The sequence below is a fragment of the Pongo pygmaeus genome, chromosome 23 (assembly GCF_028885625.2).
Source record: "Pongo pygmaeus isolate AG05252 chromosome 23, NHGRI_mPonPyg2-v2.0_pri, whole genome shotgun sequence".
NCBI classification, from domain to species: Eukaryota; Metazoa; Chordata; class Mammalia; order Primates; family Hominidae; genus Pongo; species Pongo pygmaeus.
Genome location: NC_085931.1, coordinates 27,358,251 through 27,375,196, shown reverse-complemented (window position 1 = coordinate 27,375,196; position 16,946 = coordinate 27,358,251). Strand labels below are relative to the sequence as shown.

The 16,946-nt window shown below is 43.2% G+C and overlaps 1 protein-coding gene across 1 annotated transcript in view; it reads left to right on the top strand.

The window, feature by feature from the left end:
• Positions 1-16,946, top strand: part of GAB4 (GRB2 associated binding protein family member 4) — a 60,051-nt gene that overhangs the window by 20,745 nt on the left and 22,360 nt on the right. The window contains exons 4-5 of the mRNA XM_063663362.1: positions 1,427-1,733; positions 5,439-5,646. Coding sequence (XP_063519432.1) covers positions 1,427-1,733; positions 5,439-5,646 — 515 coding nt within the window. The remainder of the gene's footprint in view (positions 1-1,426; positions 1,734-5,438; positions 5,647-16,946) is intronic.

Genomic DNA, 16,946 nt, shown 5'->3' with positions numbered 1-16,946 from the left:
GCATTAGGCTTAGCCAGGGGCTGTGGTTTTGCCAGATAAATAAGAGGAATGGAGAAAGATGCAAGGGTATGATTATAATAGAGCTATGGAAAGGAAGTTTGATAAGGGGGAAAATAACAGGGATAAAAGGTGAGTGGGAAAAGGTGGTAGGAGTCCTAGAGTGTAGGACTCTCCTGGGTTCTAAAGAGTTGTGATAATAACCCAGTGCTTGGCATCTGTAGTCCTTCAGGGTTGTATACCAAGTGGTTTGAGTTTGTTTGCATAATAAAACTATGAGGTACTTGGTGCAGATGGTGGTGGTGGTGATTCCAATAGCCGAGACAAGCTCCAAAGAGGTAAATGGCTTACTGGAAAGTCACACCTGGAGCCAGTGGAGAAGCATAGACTCATCCACAGTTCTCTACCATGGGTAGTCTCTTATCCCTGTGTGTGGTGTCTGCTCATGGATCATTCAGTCTTGTTGAAGAGATGGAAGGTAGAAGACAGCCTAAGAGAAAATGTAATAATGCATTCAATTCTATGGGATGGAGTAGTATAAGGAGTTTATCTGATCAGTAATACTATTACAAGTACTAGGGATATAGCGGTGAACAAGATAGAAAAAAGGTCTCTCAGTGCTTTGGGAGGCGGAAGCAGGAGGATCACACGAGGCCAGGAGTTGAAGATGAGCCTAGGCAACATAGTGAGACCCCATCTCTGCAAAAAAATATATTAAAGAATTAGCTAGGTATGGTGGTGTATGCTCTAGTCCTAGCTACTTAGGAGGCTGAAGTGGGATGATTACCTAAGCTCAGGAATTAGAGGCTGCAGTGAACTGTGACTGTGCCACCATTGCACTCCAGCCTGAGTGACAGAGTAAGATTGTGTCCCTTAAAAAGGAAGCATCCTGAAGTCCTGTGCTTCAGAGAAGTTTTAGAAGGGTTTCTCTGTGACTCTTCTAAAGCATCATGATATGGTAAAAAGCACATTTTACTAAAAGTTGGGAAACATGTTTTTCTGCTACTTGTTTACTGCTACTACTTCTGCTTCTGACATTGTTGCTTCAACTCACCATGCTTAGTGGAGGTCCCCATCTATAAACTAAGGTGTTGTGGCTTTGAGAGTTCTACTCTGTCTAAAAGTGCTATGCATTGAGGTCAGTGTTCTAGCCTAATGAAATTGTTGCTATAAAGTGTCCTCACCCAACCTCCTGCTCTAAAGTGTGGAAATGCACATCTTATTTTGTAGTGATGAAACTGTTGACATAGTGAGATGCTGCAGTAAAATGCAAAGTCACTCTCCACCTTTGAAACTCTGGGGAAATCTGAAAGGGAGACATAGGCTGAGTGCAGGTCCAAGTCTCACCCTTAACTTAGTGATGTCTCAGACCTGTTAAAAGCTTTGTAATAACAAATGAATGCTTCCCCTCTTCTTACTCCTTCCTTAGGCCTGGAGGAAACGCTGGTTTATCCTGCGGAGGGGCCAGACTAGCAGTGACCCAGATGTTCTGGAATACTACAAGAATGATGGCTCCAAGAAGCCCCTGCGCACCATCAACCTGAACCTCTGTGAGCAGCTGGATGTTGGTGTGACTCTGAACTTCAACAAGAAGGAGATTCAGAAGGGCTATATGTTTGACATCAAGACCAGTGAGCGTACCTTTTACCTGGTGGCTGAGACCAGGGAGGACATGAACAAGTGGGTCCGGAGCATCTGTCAGATCTGCGGCTTCAGGCAGGTTGAGGAAAGCACAGGTATGGGAGCACACACAGCCCTGTCTCAGGAGGGGCTGAGATGAGGCCCTCCAGTCTCCAGCAAGGAGGGCAGCTCTAGCTGCCAACACTGCCAAGAAGTGTTGGGCTCGTGATGAAGCTAAAGGCATTTTTGGTGTTTCTTCAGACACCTCGATACCACTACCATCCTCAGTCCTCCACCTCTCCCCCTTCCCTGAGCTCTCTGCACTTTGCCCTGTCACCTCTCAGCCACCTGTAGGGAAGACCTCTCCTTTGCCCTCTACTGATCCGTCTCTGGCTGTTCTGGCCCACCTACTTCAGACCGCCTGGCACAGTTGCACTTGACCCTTGGTGGGTTTGTTTGGGGTTGCTTTTTGATTCTTACTGATTTATAATCACTTAGGAGGGGACAGGTGAGAGGAGCAAATGTAGACTTACGCTTGGGTTTTAATAACCTTCACAAAAGAGTAGTTCAGCTTCTTAAAATGAGTTTTAAGTTGCAGAAATGCTCCTTCACATTTGTTCAGGCTCATCCTCTACTCATCAGGAAGGTTGAGGAGCAGGCTTTTTTTTTTTTTTTTTTTTCTGAGGCAGGTGTATGGTCTAAATTGGCCATTCTTGAACCTGGTTGCACATCAGAATTAAGGAGGGACATTTTTAAAATGTTGATGCCAAGGACCTGTGCCAAGTGAGTTACCTAGGAATCTCTTGGGTGGCAGACCCAGGCATTAGTGTCTTTTGGAAGCTCCACTCTTTCCCACTTTTTTTGGGAGGATAAAATTGAAAAAGAAAAGCTTCATTTTGAGTAGCAAGGGTCCAGGGCTCAGCAGATACTTCCTGTAAATATTTTAGATTTTGAAGGCCACATATAGTCTCTATTTTATATTCCTATTTTTTAAAATGTTACAGTCCTTTGAAAATGTAAAAACCATTCTTAGCTCATCAGCATCAGCATCACCTGGGAACTTGTTAGACCTGCACATTCTTGTAAGAATGTCAGTAAGTAATTCATTCTTGTAAGTCAGTCTGCACCCCACTCCGGACTTACTGAATCAGAAACTCTGGGACAAAACACAGCAGTCTGATTTTAAGAACTCTCCAGGCAATGTTTATTGCCAGAACTGCTTTGAAAGGATGTTTCTGGAGCTGTAGCCCATTTGAGAGAGCTGACCAGTTTTATAGCCGTGGCTTGGTGCTGATAGACCCCCAGGTCTGCATATAAATGGACTCTGGGTCATGGATAGGACTCTACTGCCCGAGTGCTAGACAGGGGCTGTGGAGGTGAGGGTGGGTCACTCTTTCATCCTCACAGCCCACACATACAACTGGAGGCATGAAGGATGCATGGGGTGACAGGACAGGGTTAGTGGGTTGTGGAAAAGTGGCCTTTCCTACCAGACTGAGGAGCCTGGACTTTATTGGGAGGGCGATGAGGAGCACTGACTGTCACCAGGGGAGTAGTTCCTTACTATACTACGTCCTTTGTTTGATCAGCACATACTTACTGTGTTACACACTGGGCTTGATTCTGAGAACAAAACCATTTCAAAAGAGATGAAATCTCTGCCCTCGCTGAGTTTTGAGCTGAATGTATGGGGTGATGAGAGAGAGGTTGGTATTTTACTAGAATTCCATTTGAAACACGAGGAATTACTGGCAAGAAACCAGTTGAAGAAATAAACAGAAATATGGTCTTAGAGAGAGAGTGCTTTGTGAGTCATCTTAAGGATGCAGGGCACTGTGGAAGAGCTTTCCATGAGCAATGCCGTAAGGACAGGACATGGTTGGTGAGAAAGAGTGAAGAGTCACAGTGATGCCTGGGCTCTGGCTTGGAGAGTGCAGTGGACAGTCATGCTGATGTGCCTCACTGAGAGGGAACACAGGCATGCGAGGGGCTCACTTGGAGCATCAGGGACACGTGCTTGTGGGGTCTCTGCCTTGCAGCAGGGAGCCCCAGAAAGGCCTGAGCTGCAGGTTCAGATTTTAGAGTTGCCATCACTTAGGCAGTCCTGGGGGCTGTGGGAGGACAGGATCACCCTGCAGTATCCGGAGTCAGAGTGAGGCTGAGGAGGGTCTAGAGCAGAACCGTGAAGAATAGCTCCATTGAAGGCAGAGGAAGCAGATCCAACAAGATGGCAGGAACAGAGGCTCAGCAGAGCTTCCCAGGCTGCACCCTCCCTGGGCAGCAGCTGTGTTCATCCTTGGTGCTGTGGCTGATTGGCCCCCTAGCATAGACCCTTGCTCCTGCACTGGTAGAGCATTCATCTTGCAGGTCTTTTGGAGCTACAAGGCCGTTGATTCTGTTAGCAGACATCCCACTCCCCAGGAGACCTGCATGGGAGCTCATCTTGGAGTGCACATAGCTGTAAGTGGAGCCATCTTTCCCAGAGCCCTGCCAGATGTTTCTGTTGCTCACTGGCAGAACTTGTCTTGCCTAGCATCAGAAACAGCTGGAGACGAGCAGACACTCAGGGGCATTAGCCAGCTGGGGTTCCTGCCTCAGGCCATGAGGTGGCACAGCCAGAAATAGGCCAGATATCAGGGGGCAGAAGGAGAACTCTGCCCCCTCTGATATGACTTGAAGAACCCTTAGAAAGCCACCATCAACACCACCCAAACATAACCCCACTTAGCGATCACATCATTTGAAATTACACCTGTAGACCTTCATTTCTTTTGAACAAGAAGTTTTGCTGTTGGGGTTTTTGATTGCTGAAAATATGTTTTTATTTATTCTGCAAACACAAACTAAAAACTATCTATGTACCTGGCTTCTGTTGGGTAAATGCTTGGGCCGTGGAGGTAACAACATCAGTAGCGGTTCTCAAAAACCCATGGACTGGGCAAGGAAGTGCCTATGATGGGATCATGCATATAATGGGAACATGGGCCAAGTGCTGTGACACCCAGAAGAAAGTCGGTCCCTGAAGTTTCAGAGAGAATATGATATTTGAGCAGGGTCTTAAAGTCTGCATGTGAGTTTGAGTAGAAGTGAAATCCAGGCAGAAGGAACAGCATAAGCCAAAGCAAAGAAGCCTGAAAGAGGCCGGTGTGTGCAGGATGGCTGATGCTGCCATATACCTTGGTTGTGGGTATAGGAAAGCAGGAAACAGGTCAGACTGTGAAAGGCCTTGTAGGTTCTGTTGAGGAGTGTGGACAGGTCCTGGAGAGCAAGCCAGATGAACAGTGTGCTGGGCTTGGGGTGCAGCAAAGTACCACCTGTCCATGATACCTCTCTTCCTTGCCAACACCACAGGAGAGTCTGAGATGCCATGGAAGGACAGGCAGGAAAGCTGGGTTTCCAAGAATGCGGCTTCAGTTGGCAAGCCTCGCTTCACCCAGACAGCCTTAGCTCTGAGGGAGGCCATGACAGAGAACCCACCATGGAGGAGGGAGGTGGCGGCACTCACCACTGCAGAGGCTGTCTTGCCTGGGGGCCCGGACCACAATCCTGGACTGTGGGGAGCCACACCGTCTGGGAGTGGAGCAGTCAGGGCCCAGGGCACTATGAGGCCTCCAGGCTGCTCCAGGGTAGGAAAGAGGCAGAGCGTCTGCTCCTTAGCCAGGATAGCCAGGAGGCACCAGCCCTCCTCTGGGAGGACAGAGGGGGCAGGCATGTGAGAGGAAGAGTGCTGGTGCTGGATTAGCGCCACTGTCTTCACGTGTTTCTGCCTCTAGCAGCCCACTTTGGAACAAGGATGCCCTTCCTTCCTGTTTCATTCACAGGCTCCCTGGGAAACATTTCCTCAGCCAGTCACGGCCCCTGCTCTTCTCCAGCTGAGCCCAGCCGCTCCCATCAGCACCTCCCCCAAGAACAAGAACCCACATCTGAGCCCCCGGTGTCTCACTGTGTGCTGCCCGCCTGGCCCATCCCTGCACCTCGGGGGTGTGTCTGCTCGCAGCAGCACGCCAGCCAGAGAGCAGAACATGCAAGGTAGGGGCCCCCACGGCCAGTGGGGGCAGTGACCCCCCTCAAGGTCTTGTTTTATTCAGTCCTTGATTTTTTTAAATTTCAAAGAGAAGGACATAAAATATTATATCTTTCCAGGTAAGCAAACATATATAACAAAATTTAATTTTTTGTTTATGTAGCCTTCACATTTTATTGGTTTTATTTGTGTTGCTACAAAGTGATAATTGGATTCCTAAGAAACCTACCATTATAAAAAAACCATGCCATGAAAATTTTGTTTGCTTGTGGGGAAAAAAGCACTAGAGGCTAGAGTTTCAGAACTGCAAATAACAAAGTCGGTTTATGTGTTGGCCTTAAGAGGACAGCTATGAAACCTTAAGATTGATGACAGATCCATAGCTCAGTTGAATTCTAAGCTGTGCTGCTCCACAGTAGCTGCAGTCATGGCTATTTAAATTTAAGCTAATTAAAATTAAATTAAATTTCCAGTTCAGTTTCTCAGTTTTAGTAGCCACAAGTCAAATGCTCAGTAGCCACTAAAGTGACTAGCAAAGATAGGCAGCATGTCCATCACCACAGATGGTTTCACAAGGGACTCCTTGCTCTGGAACCATGACCTCTGCTTCTCTGACACCACTGGCTGTCTCACAGGGGCAGGGCCTGCACCAGTTTTATCACCTGTTATTCCCAGTGTAAGGTCAGGCAAATGTGCAGAGGGGATGGGCTTGGCCAGAGCTGGTGCTCAGTTGCTACCGTGGCACACAGATCACAGTCACACTCCTTGGTTTGTTAGTTTAGAAATACCTAAATCATGCTGTGAAAATGAAGGCAGACAGACAAATGGCTGTGTTAATAGAGGACTTCATGACATCTGTGAGAATATTTTCATACATAATCTCACTTGGACCAGTCAAACATATGAGAGATAGCTAGGAAGATCATTTATCTCCATTTTATAGGTGAAGCACCTGAGGCTCACAGCTATCAAATGGTAGAGGCAGGACTAGAACCCAGGTGTCCTCACATCTGTCCTGAACTCTTTGCCCCACACTTTGCTGCACCCCTGGTTTTCTACTCCTTTTTCTGTAACACAGCAGGGGCTCCAGCACTCAATCTGAAGGCTAGTTCCATCACCCATTTTCCTGAAGCAATGCGATTCCTTTGTTTGTGAACTTTCAGCAGTTCCACCTTCATCAACTGATACATGAAGATCTGTGTTCTAGAAAGATAGAACGAATTAACCAAGATCACTAAACTAGTTAGTGGCAGAACCACACTGGTACCTGCCTCTATTGAGTCCCAGACCAGAGGGATAGGCAGTACAGTGCAATGGAAAGCATGGCACAGGCTTGGCATCGGCCAGATATGGTTTCAAATTGAGGTTCTGCCACTTTTCTTGGCATCTTAGGCCACTTATTTAACCTCTTTGACCTTCAACTTCCTTATCTTCAGAATGGAAACAACTAACTCAAAGGCTGATGGGTGTAAGGTGACAGAACACACATGAAGTGCACAGTGGCAGATGCCCAGTCCATGTTGCTTGTGGTTCTCCCTGTGCCCCTTTCCCTCTATTGCATGTATGAATGCCTGGACAGAGAGAACTGAGGTCTTCCAGTCGTCATTCTTGTAAAAGACACAGTGCTTCGTGTTGGTGCCCTTCATACTTTCACATGCACGTGGAACACCTGGGGAGCTTGCTGAGATGCTTGTTTTCATCAGCGAACCTGGGGTGGGTCCTACAGTCCTGCCTTGCTGACACAGACTGAGGATACCAGTGCAGCTCATCTGCAGGACACACTTTATGTAGAAGGCTTGGTATACTAACAGCCACCACCACCTGCACTCCCATGACACAGCTGAAGCAAAAGGAGACAGACAGGTAAATGTCTGTCTGCATGAGCAGTGAGGGTCCACTTTCTACATTCCTTCCTCCTCTGTGAAATTCCTGTTAGTCTTACCAGCAAGAGCTGGTTTCTTTGAATCACCACAGCAGTTTTTTATGTTCTCTCTCCCAGCATTTGGGGCTGTCTGCCTCATGTTAATGGATTTCTGTGTTAAGATGTTCTGGATGTTATGGAGGTCGTGTTACGGATTTCTGTGTTAAGATGCTCTGAGGACACAAGGCAGGGCATGTAGTATGTCTATATCAGTACATGATCAGCGTTTGATGGTCGTCTGCTGTAGTGAGATGGCACATTTGAGGAGAAAGAACTGTCTAAAGCTTGGGAACAGCACTGCCATGGGCCCTTGGCCAGGCTGTGCTGTCCTCTTTGTTTTCGCTTGTGTGGATGAGGGAGTGAGAGGACAATTAGCAATATCTCAGGGTAGTTTCTACAGAAAAGTTAGACACTGTTTGCCAAATTCCAAGGGGAGATGGAGAATAGGAAGGAAGCTTTCTTAAGTCCTGAAAGATGATATTGTTTCTGATGGTAGTGGCATAGCTTGCATCATACTAAACCTACTGAACAGTTAGAAACTGAGACATTAGAAAACAACTGTTTGAAGGCACTGAAGAACAATCAAAACTCTGGAACAGATTTGACTCTTGAAAGAACTGAGATTCAATTTCCATGGCTTTTCCTAGAACAGATCCCAGATACTCAGTATCCGATGAAAAATTACTAGCCGTATGAGTAAATAGTAAAAGTTGACCCACAGTTTAGAGAACTCAGTACATAGAAACAGACCAGAATAGACCCAGATTTTGGAGCTAGCCTACAAAGACTTTAAAATAAGTATGTTAACTTTTTAAATCTGTGAGCAAAAAGTGTATGTAATGGGTGAAGAGATGATGGATTTTGGGAGAGATACAGGGACCCTGGAAAAGGACTTAGGAGTTCCAGCTGCACTGTGGTGGCAGACCCACTGCAGGATATCATTCCCAGATCACAGCTTAAAACTCTGGACACATACAAAGTACAATTACCCAAAGACCCTGGGAAGTAAATGAAAGGAGGCAGGGTATGGACTGGAGAAAAACTTGGAGCAGCAAATACACAGAGGTCAATTTTCTGTCTTCCATGGATTTGCCTCCAGGGTGTGCCCACACAAAGCAGCACAGTGGGGCCAGTGGTTAAAACTTTCCTGGAAACGCCATCTTTCTAGGTAGAGGAACCAGGAAAGAGCCCAATGGAGCTGGAAAGGATTCTAGAGCAGAGTGAGCTGGAGAAGGGATCTACTAATTCTGAGCACAAAACCACCCAAGTCTTATGCTCACCTTGAGCTACATGTGTGTGGAAAGTCCCAAACCAGTGTAACAGAGCTATATGAACTGAGCACAGCTTGGCACTACCACACAGAGAAGAGATGGAACTTGCAGTCTCAACCTAACCAGCTTGATTTCCTGCAGAAACCAAAACATCAACATTCTCCCAAGGATTATGGCAACCCACAGTCTACACAAAACACAACATGCACAACATTCAGGATGTAATTCACATTTTCTCAGCTTACAGAGAACCAGAAGAATTTAACCAGTTCTAATTGGAAGACACAGATGTGAACCTCAAGATAATACAGATGTTGGCTATATACCCAGCAGTGAGATTGCTGGATCATATGGTAGTTCTAGTTTTAGTTTTTTGAGGAACCTCCATATTGTTTTCCATAGTGGCTGTGCTAATTTACATTCCTACAAAGAGTATATAGAGCATTCCCATTTCTCCATGCCCTTATCAGCATTTGTTATTATCTTTTTGATAATAGCCATTTTAACTGGGGGAGATGATATCTCATTGTGATTTTGATTTGCATTTTCCTAATGACTGGTGATGTTGATAATTTTTTCATTTACCTATTGACCATTTGGATGTCTTCTTTGGAGAAATGTCTATCCAGATCTTTTGTCCATTTTGTAATCTGATTATTTGATTTTTTGTCCATTGAGTTGTTTGAGTTCCTTATATATTCTATTAATTTCTTATTGGATGAATAGTTTGAAAATACTTTCTCCTATTGCGTAGATTGTTTCTATACCTTATTAATTTTTTCCTTTGCTGTATAGAAGCTTTTTAGCTTGATATAATTCCATTTGTCAGTTTTTGCTTTGATTACCTGGGCATTTGAGGTGCTATTCAAGAACGTTTTGGGTAGACCAATGTTTTGAATTGTTTTCTCAATGTTTTCTTCTACATGTTTCATGGTTTCAGGTCTTACATTTACATGTTTAATCAATTTTGAGTTGATTTTTGTATAGGGTGAGAGATAGGGCTCTAGTTTCATTCATACATTCATATAGATATTTATTTTTCCCAGCACCATTTATTGAAGAGACTGTTCTTTCCCCAATGTATACTCTTGGCATCTTTGTTGAAAATGAGTTGACTGTAAATGCATGAATTTATTTCTGAGATCTGTATTCTGTTCCATTGGACTGTGTGTCCATTTTTAAGTCAGTGCCATGCTGTTTTGGTTATAGCTTTGTAGTATATTTTGAAGTCAGGTAATATGAGTCCTCCAGTTTTGTTCTTTTTTGCTCAGGGTTGCTTTGGCGTTCTGATTCTAGTGTGGTTTCATATAAATTTTAGAGTTTTTGTTTCTATTTCTGTAGAAAATACAGAATGGTATTTTGATAGGCATTGACTCTGCAGATTTCTTTAGGTAGTGTTGGAGTGATCAGATGCAACACCAGGCCATGAGGGCTATGAAGTCTGGTGGAGTGAAAGGAATGAGAAAAGACAAGTTAAGAGTAAAAGTGGGACCAGGGGGCCAATGCTAGTATGGAGGCTGTGAAGGCTTCGAGCTCTGGGAGCCCATGCTATTTATTGGTGATCAAACAAAGAAACAGGTGGCGAGGATGTGGGGTTGAAAGGTAGTGATGCATCAAGCCCATGATCTACAGCTGTGATGCTTTAGCACTTTCTTTGAAGCATATGGAACATGTTCTGCTACTTGAGATAATGGAAACATGTTCTTCTAGTTTAAGATACAATCAATCTATGAACCTGGGAATGCTAGAAGCAAGGAGCCAGCAAGTCTAGACACATTCCAGAGGCCACTAGGGGTTTTATGCCCTGAGCCCTGGATTCCATCCAAGCCACGAGGGGTTTTATGCCCTGGGCTTAGATTATGGTGCAGCCGGGCAGCCTTCCACCTTTTGGCACAGAACTTGGTGTTCCAAAGGCCACAAGGGGTTTTAGACCCTGGACCCTGGACATGTTCCAAGACTCTTTTACATTATGTCAGACATGCAAGCCCTGCCTCAGCTTTTTTCCCAACACTCAGCTTTTCCTCAACATGCCCCCCTTTTCTTTTTCATAAAACCTCCACAGCTATCATTGCTTGTTCTCAATGGCAGCTTTCTCTCCAGCGGCAGCTTTCTCTCCAGCGGCAGCTTCCACATCTGCAGACTAAAAGGAGACAGCACAAGCACATAATTATTAGAACAGGATTTGCAAGTGTAGAGCTTTCAATGGCCTTAATCCATTTAAGAGGACTGATTGTAGACAACCCATCGGCTGTCTTGTTCAAAATATCAGTTCCAGGGAGCAGGTTCAAGTGAGCCTGAGAGGCTTCAAAAACCTGCTCTTTTAATTTTACAATATTGAGGGTGAGATTTTCATCTCTGCCCTCCAGATGGCATTTAATTTTTTCCCATCAGTGTTCTGTTTCATTATAACTATGGGGAGTAATACAAAACTGTTTTTAGCTTGAGAGTTCCAAAATTTTGTGGAGTTCTTTTGCCACTTATCGACAAATTCAACAGTTTGCACAGATGAATGTAAAGCCACACCAGCTACTGCAGCAGTAGTAGGAACAGCAATAAGGCCAGTTATAGCAAATATAAGAGCAACTATAAATCTTCAGGATCAGAGTTTTTTAAGGCTTAGTTACTATATGAATGGATGGTGATGCCTCCCATGGTCTATTTAGAGACACAGGGATCCAAACTCCTTCTCTGGCTTTAATTATTAGGATAGTCTGATTTTTATTAAAAGTTAGTAACATTTCCTTATTGCTAGCATAAAAGGTGGCTGAACACAACTTTGAATCCAAAAGGTCCTGTTGGAAAAAAAAGAGAGCATGTTTATTTTTACCTCCCTCCCCTTTATACTTGTTATATTTACCCTCCCAAATTTTGATTGAACTTTGAGCTATAGCTAATTTCCATAATTTTGAATGTTCCTGTCCTATGGCAGGAGATATCATTTTTGGACTAGGGGCAACAATGCCAGCAGGATTCCATATAATAGGGGCATTAGCTTCCGTCTGAATATATTGTATATGATTTATTCACCAACGACTCCATCAGCTTACTACATTTGTGTCACAAGAGGGCCTTCTGGTGCAATTTTCTTTAAAGATCCCCTTAGGGGACTAATCGATGATTCTATGGGAATTATTTTGTAGCACCTCGGCCTTGGTATATCATCTTCCCAAGTTCAAGCATCCATACCTTCAAACCAAACTCTATTTTGTTTACATTTGAGCTTATTCAGATGGAAATCCAGAATTTTAGGATTGGAATAATTATATTTTAAACTACTTTCTGAAATCATATGCAAAGCAGCCTGTGATTTATTTTTTCTGGGGACTATTGCTAACCAGACTTGTGTGTCAATCTGTAAACATCCAACAAAAGGTCCCAGGCCTAGTGGGGGATATTTATATCCTATGGATATATTCATTTTCATCCCTTCCTCATTAGGATGCATTGGCCCTTATTCAAAATGGAGTCGCTCTGGTTTGAATGCTTCTTACATATTTTCCCTTTCCCTTTTACAAGAGGACCCTTAATCCTAAGGGTTGCAGAAGGATGAAGGTCCATCTTCTGTAACTTCTTCGTGCTGAATAGGGGTGATGATATTCCTGCCTAACTATTAGCGTTTTTTGTATTCAGGGTAGAGAGGAGCTCAGTCAGAAAGCATTGTTCAGTTAAACATCTGTTGTACCTCTGAATCCCAGCAAAAGGTAAAACCCTGGCGCTCCAGCAGTTTCTCAGCTTCCTGTGTGGTTTTCTTGATCTGTCCCCATGTTATAGGGGTTGATGTCAGCATGACTCCATTTGGTCCTTGTTCCATCTTTGCATTCAGACTCAACTGGCTCATGGCTTGTACTGGGGGAACCAGGTCCATGGTTGGGATCCATGGGTCCCTCCAGTCTCCCACTCCATGGTCGTACACATCTTGAGGGCACCCACACGGTTTGTTCATCTCCTGCAAAAACACAAGCATACCCTCGACCCCACGTTAGTAAATCCAGTGAAACAGATGCAAAAACTTTTGTGGCTGTAGCCAGGAGGCATGCCATTGCTGACGCATTTGTTCTACAAGCTGTAACTCAGCTTCTGCCTCTTTGGTTAGTTACCATGGGGTAAAACTTTCCACTGATAATGAGAAACAGGCCTCTTCTGACAGAATGGGCAGAGAAAGCAAATCTAGGCTTAAAAGCAGTCCTTAAACCTTCAATTTGCACTGTACAGGTGGGTCCACTAGATGCTGTGGCTCATGATAGATCTTCAGATGTTTGGTGGACACCCACACAGGCACCTGATTGTCACCTGGAGAGACACAAGCAAATCCTCTTCTCTATACAATTATCTTTACTTTTCCCCAGCTCTTTGTATGTGCATCCCTCCACCATATATCTTCTCCAGCCTTATTTTAATATTTTTGTTTTATTACATTTTTATTATTATCTTGAAGTGAGGAAGGACTTTTTAAATAAGACACAAATTTAGAGCCATAAAAGATAACAAAAAATAGAATTGCAAAAAATTCTTTAAAGTAGAAACCATCTTAAAGTCATAAAGCAAACAAAAGCAGGGAAGATCATTGCAAATTACACTATAGAGAAAGCTAATTTCCCTAATATGCAAACAGTTTTCACAAATCTCTATGAAGGCCAACAACTTTAGAGACAAATGTTGTCCAGCCTTTTTATTTTCCTTTTCTACATTCCTTTTTTGTGTGTGTGTGTCCAAATTGCCCTCAATTAAAGCAAGAGCCTGAGAAACGGGGCATATTCTTTCCTACTTTCAATCCAGCCATAGCCTGAGCTAAAAGAGTAGCCTTATGTAAGTTACCTCCAATGCAGTCGCAAGCCTTAATATATTCAGCTAAATGAGCCCTCCCTCTCAGGGGTTTAATAGCAGTTTGACACTCTGCATTAGCATTATCGTATGCAAGAAGCTGTATTACAACATCCTGAGCTGTTTTATCAGTTAGGGCTTTATACACAGCCTCTTGGAACCAAGCAATAATATCAATATATGGTTCTTTAGGTCCTTGTCGGACAGAACTGAAAGAAGGATATTTTCCCCTGTAAGATTTATCCTTTCCTATGCCTGTAAGACACAAGCACAGCTGAACAATGGCAGCATCCTCCATTACTGCTTGATTTTTTAATCAACCCCAATTAGGGCCGATTCCCATTAACTGTTCAAAGGAAACAGGCACAGGTGGCTGCACTTGTGTGTTTTCCCTTGCCTGAGTTTGAACTTCATCAGCCCACCAAGTTTTAAACTGTAAATACTGAGATGGAGTGAGAACAGATTTTGTTAAGGTATCCCAGTCATATGGTATTAACCTGTTATCAAGAGCCACAGAGTTCAGTCCATATTGACTAATGGCTTGCTTAAATTCCTTTAATAACTTAAAAGGAAAAGTGGCCCAATTAGCTATATTCTTTCCTCCTTGCTGAGTTATAGTAACTGGAAATTGCCATGCTTCAAGGTCTCCCTCAGCTCTAGCTTTTTGAATAGAATTTTGTATAGCATCACCAATTGCTCCAGGTTTTAATGCTGCAACTCCGGGAGCAGTTAAGTTTTTCAGTTAATTCATTTTCTCTCCCATTAAGGGGAGAGAGTGGAGGCGGCCATTCACTTAATTCAGCAGATGGAGCCGACAGCTAGTAAAACATTCTTTTTTCAGTTTCCCTTTCTTTTCTTTAACCTTTTCTGGTTTTTGCTTCTCGCATTCAGAATCTGAAGTTAGTTTTTTACACTCGTCCTTCTCTTCCTCATCTGAATCTGCCTCATCATCTGTTTGAAATGGCTCAAGAGCTGCCCACATTGACCAAACGGAAACTGGAATTTTTGCTCCATCTTTATACGCCTTTTTAAAATCTCTGCCAATTTTCTCCCATTCATCCAACTCCATAGTCGCTTGTTCTGGGAACCATGGGCAAAACTGTTTTACTGTACTAAAGAGTGATAACAAATTTTGAGTACTAACTTTCACTCCCCCTCTTTGTAATAAATGCCTTAAGAAATTCAAATAAGCAGAAAATTTGCTTTCACTTTGTCCCATTGTTACCCTGGTTCTTCCGAGCACTCAGCTTTCCCACCAAATTTCTTTCAGCTGTCTTCAGGTGTCCTCTGATGATGCATCCTCCACTTTCATACGCTCTAGCCTTCCTTCACCAGGGTCTTTGTTGCCCCATGTTGGGCGCCAGGAATGTTGGGGTGATCAGACCCAACACCAGGCCATGGGGGCGGTGGAGTCAAAGGAATGAGAAAAGACAATTTAAGAGTGAAAGTGGGACCAAGGGGCCAATGTATGGAGGCTGTGAAGGCCCCAAGCTCTGGGAGCCCACACTATTTATTCGTGATCAAACAAAGAAACAGGTGGTGAGGATGTAGGGGTTGAAAGGTAGCGATGCATCAAGCGCATGATCTACACCTGTGACGGTTTAGCATTTTCTTTGAAGCATATGGAACATGTTCTGCTACTTGAGATAATGGAAACATGTTCTTCTAGTTTAAGATACAATCAACCTATGAGCCTGGGAATGCTAGAAGCAAGGAGCCAGCAAGTCTAGACACATTCCAGAGGCCACTAGGGGTTTTATGCCCTGAGCCCTGGATTCCATCCAAGCCACGAGGGGTTTTATGCCCTGGGCTTAGATTATGGTGCGGCAGGGCAGCCTTTCCACCCTTTGGCACAGAACTTGGTGTTCCAAAGGCCGAAAGGGGTTTTAGACCCTGGACCCTGGACATGTTCCGAGACTCTTTTACATTATGTCAGACATACAAGCCCTGCCTCAGCTTTTTTCCCAACACTCAGCTTTTCTCCAATGGAAGTCAGGTAGTATGATTCTTCCAGTTTTGTTCTTTTTGCTCAGGGTTGCTTTGGCTGTTCTGATTCTTGTGTGGTTTCATATAAATTTTAGAATCTTTGTTTCTATTTCTGTAGAGAATACTGAATGTATTTTGATAGGCATTGATTCTGCAGATTTCTTTAGGTAGTGTGGATATTTTAACAATATTAATTTTTGCAATCATGATCATGGGGTATTGTTCCATTTTCATGTCCTTTTTAATTTCTTTAATAAATATTTTATACTTTCATTGTTGAGATCTTTTACTTCTTTAAGATTATTTCTAAGTATTTTTTGTAGCTACTGTAAATGGGATTGCTTTCTTAATTTCTTTTTTAGACTGTTTGCTGTTGACATATAGAAATACTACTGATTTTTACACATTGATTTTGTATCCTGCATCTTTTCTGAATTTATTTATCTGTTCCAACAGCCTTTTGGCATTTTTAAGTTTTCCTAAATATAAGATTATATTGTCTGCAAACAAGGACAATTTTACTTCTTCCTTTTCAATTTGGATGCCCTTTCTTTCTCCCTTCTCATTGCTCTGGCTAGGACTTCTAGTACCATGTTGAATAACCGTGTGAAAGTGGGCATTCTTGTCTTGTTCCAGATTTTAGAGGAAAGGCTTTTCATTTTTCCCTGTTCAGTATGATGCTAGCTGTGGGTTTTGCATGTAAAGCCTTTATTGTTTTGAGGTAAGTTCCTTCTATATCTGGTTTGTTGAGAGTTTTTATTGTCAAGGGATGTAGCATTTTATCAAATAACTTTTTGTCATGTTTTGAAATGATCATATGGTTTTTGTTTTTGAATCTATTAATGTGGTGTATCATGTTCATTTCTTTGCATATGTTGAACCCTCCTTGCATCCCTGAGATGAATCTCACTTGATAATTATCTTTATAATATATTGTTATAAACATCAGGGATGTTTCCTTTTTTTGTTTTATCTTTGTCTGTTTTTGGTATCAGGATAGTGCTTCATAGGATGAGTTTAGAAGTATTCCATCCTCCTCAACATTTTGGAATAGTTTGAGAAGAATTGATGTTAGTTCTTCATATGTTTGGTAGAAAATCAGCAGGGAAGCCATCAGGTCTTGGGTTTTTCTTTGATGGGAGTTTATTACTGCGTCTATCTTGTGACTTCTTGGTCTGTTCAGGTTTTCTATTTCTTCATGATTCAACCTTGCTAGGTTGTATTTGTGTAGGAATTAATCCATATCTTCCAGGTTTTCCAATTTTTGGCATATTGTTGCTCATAATAGTCTCTGATGGTCCTTTGA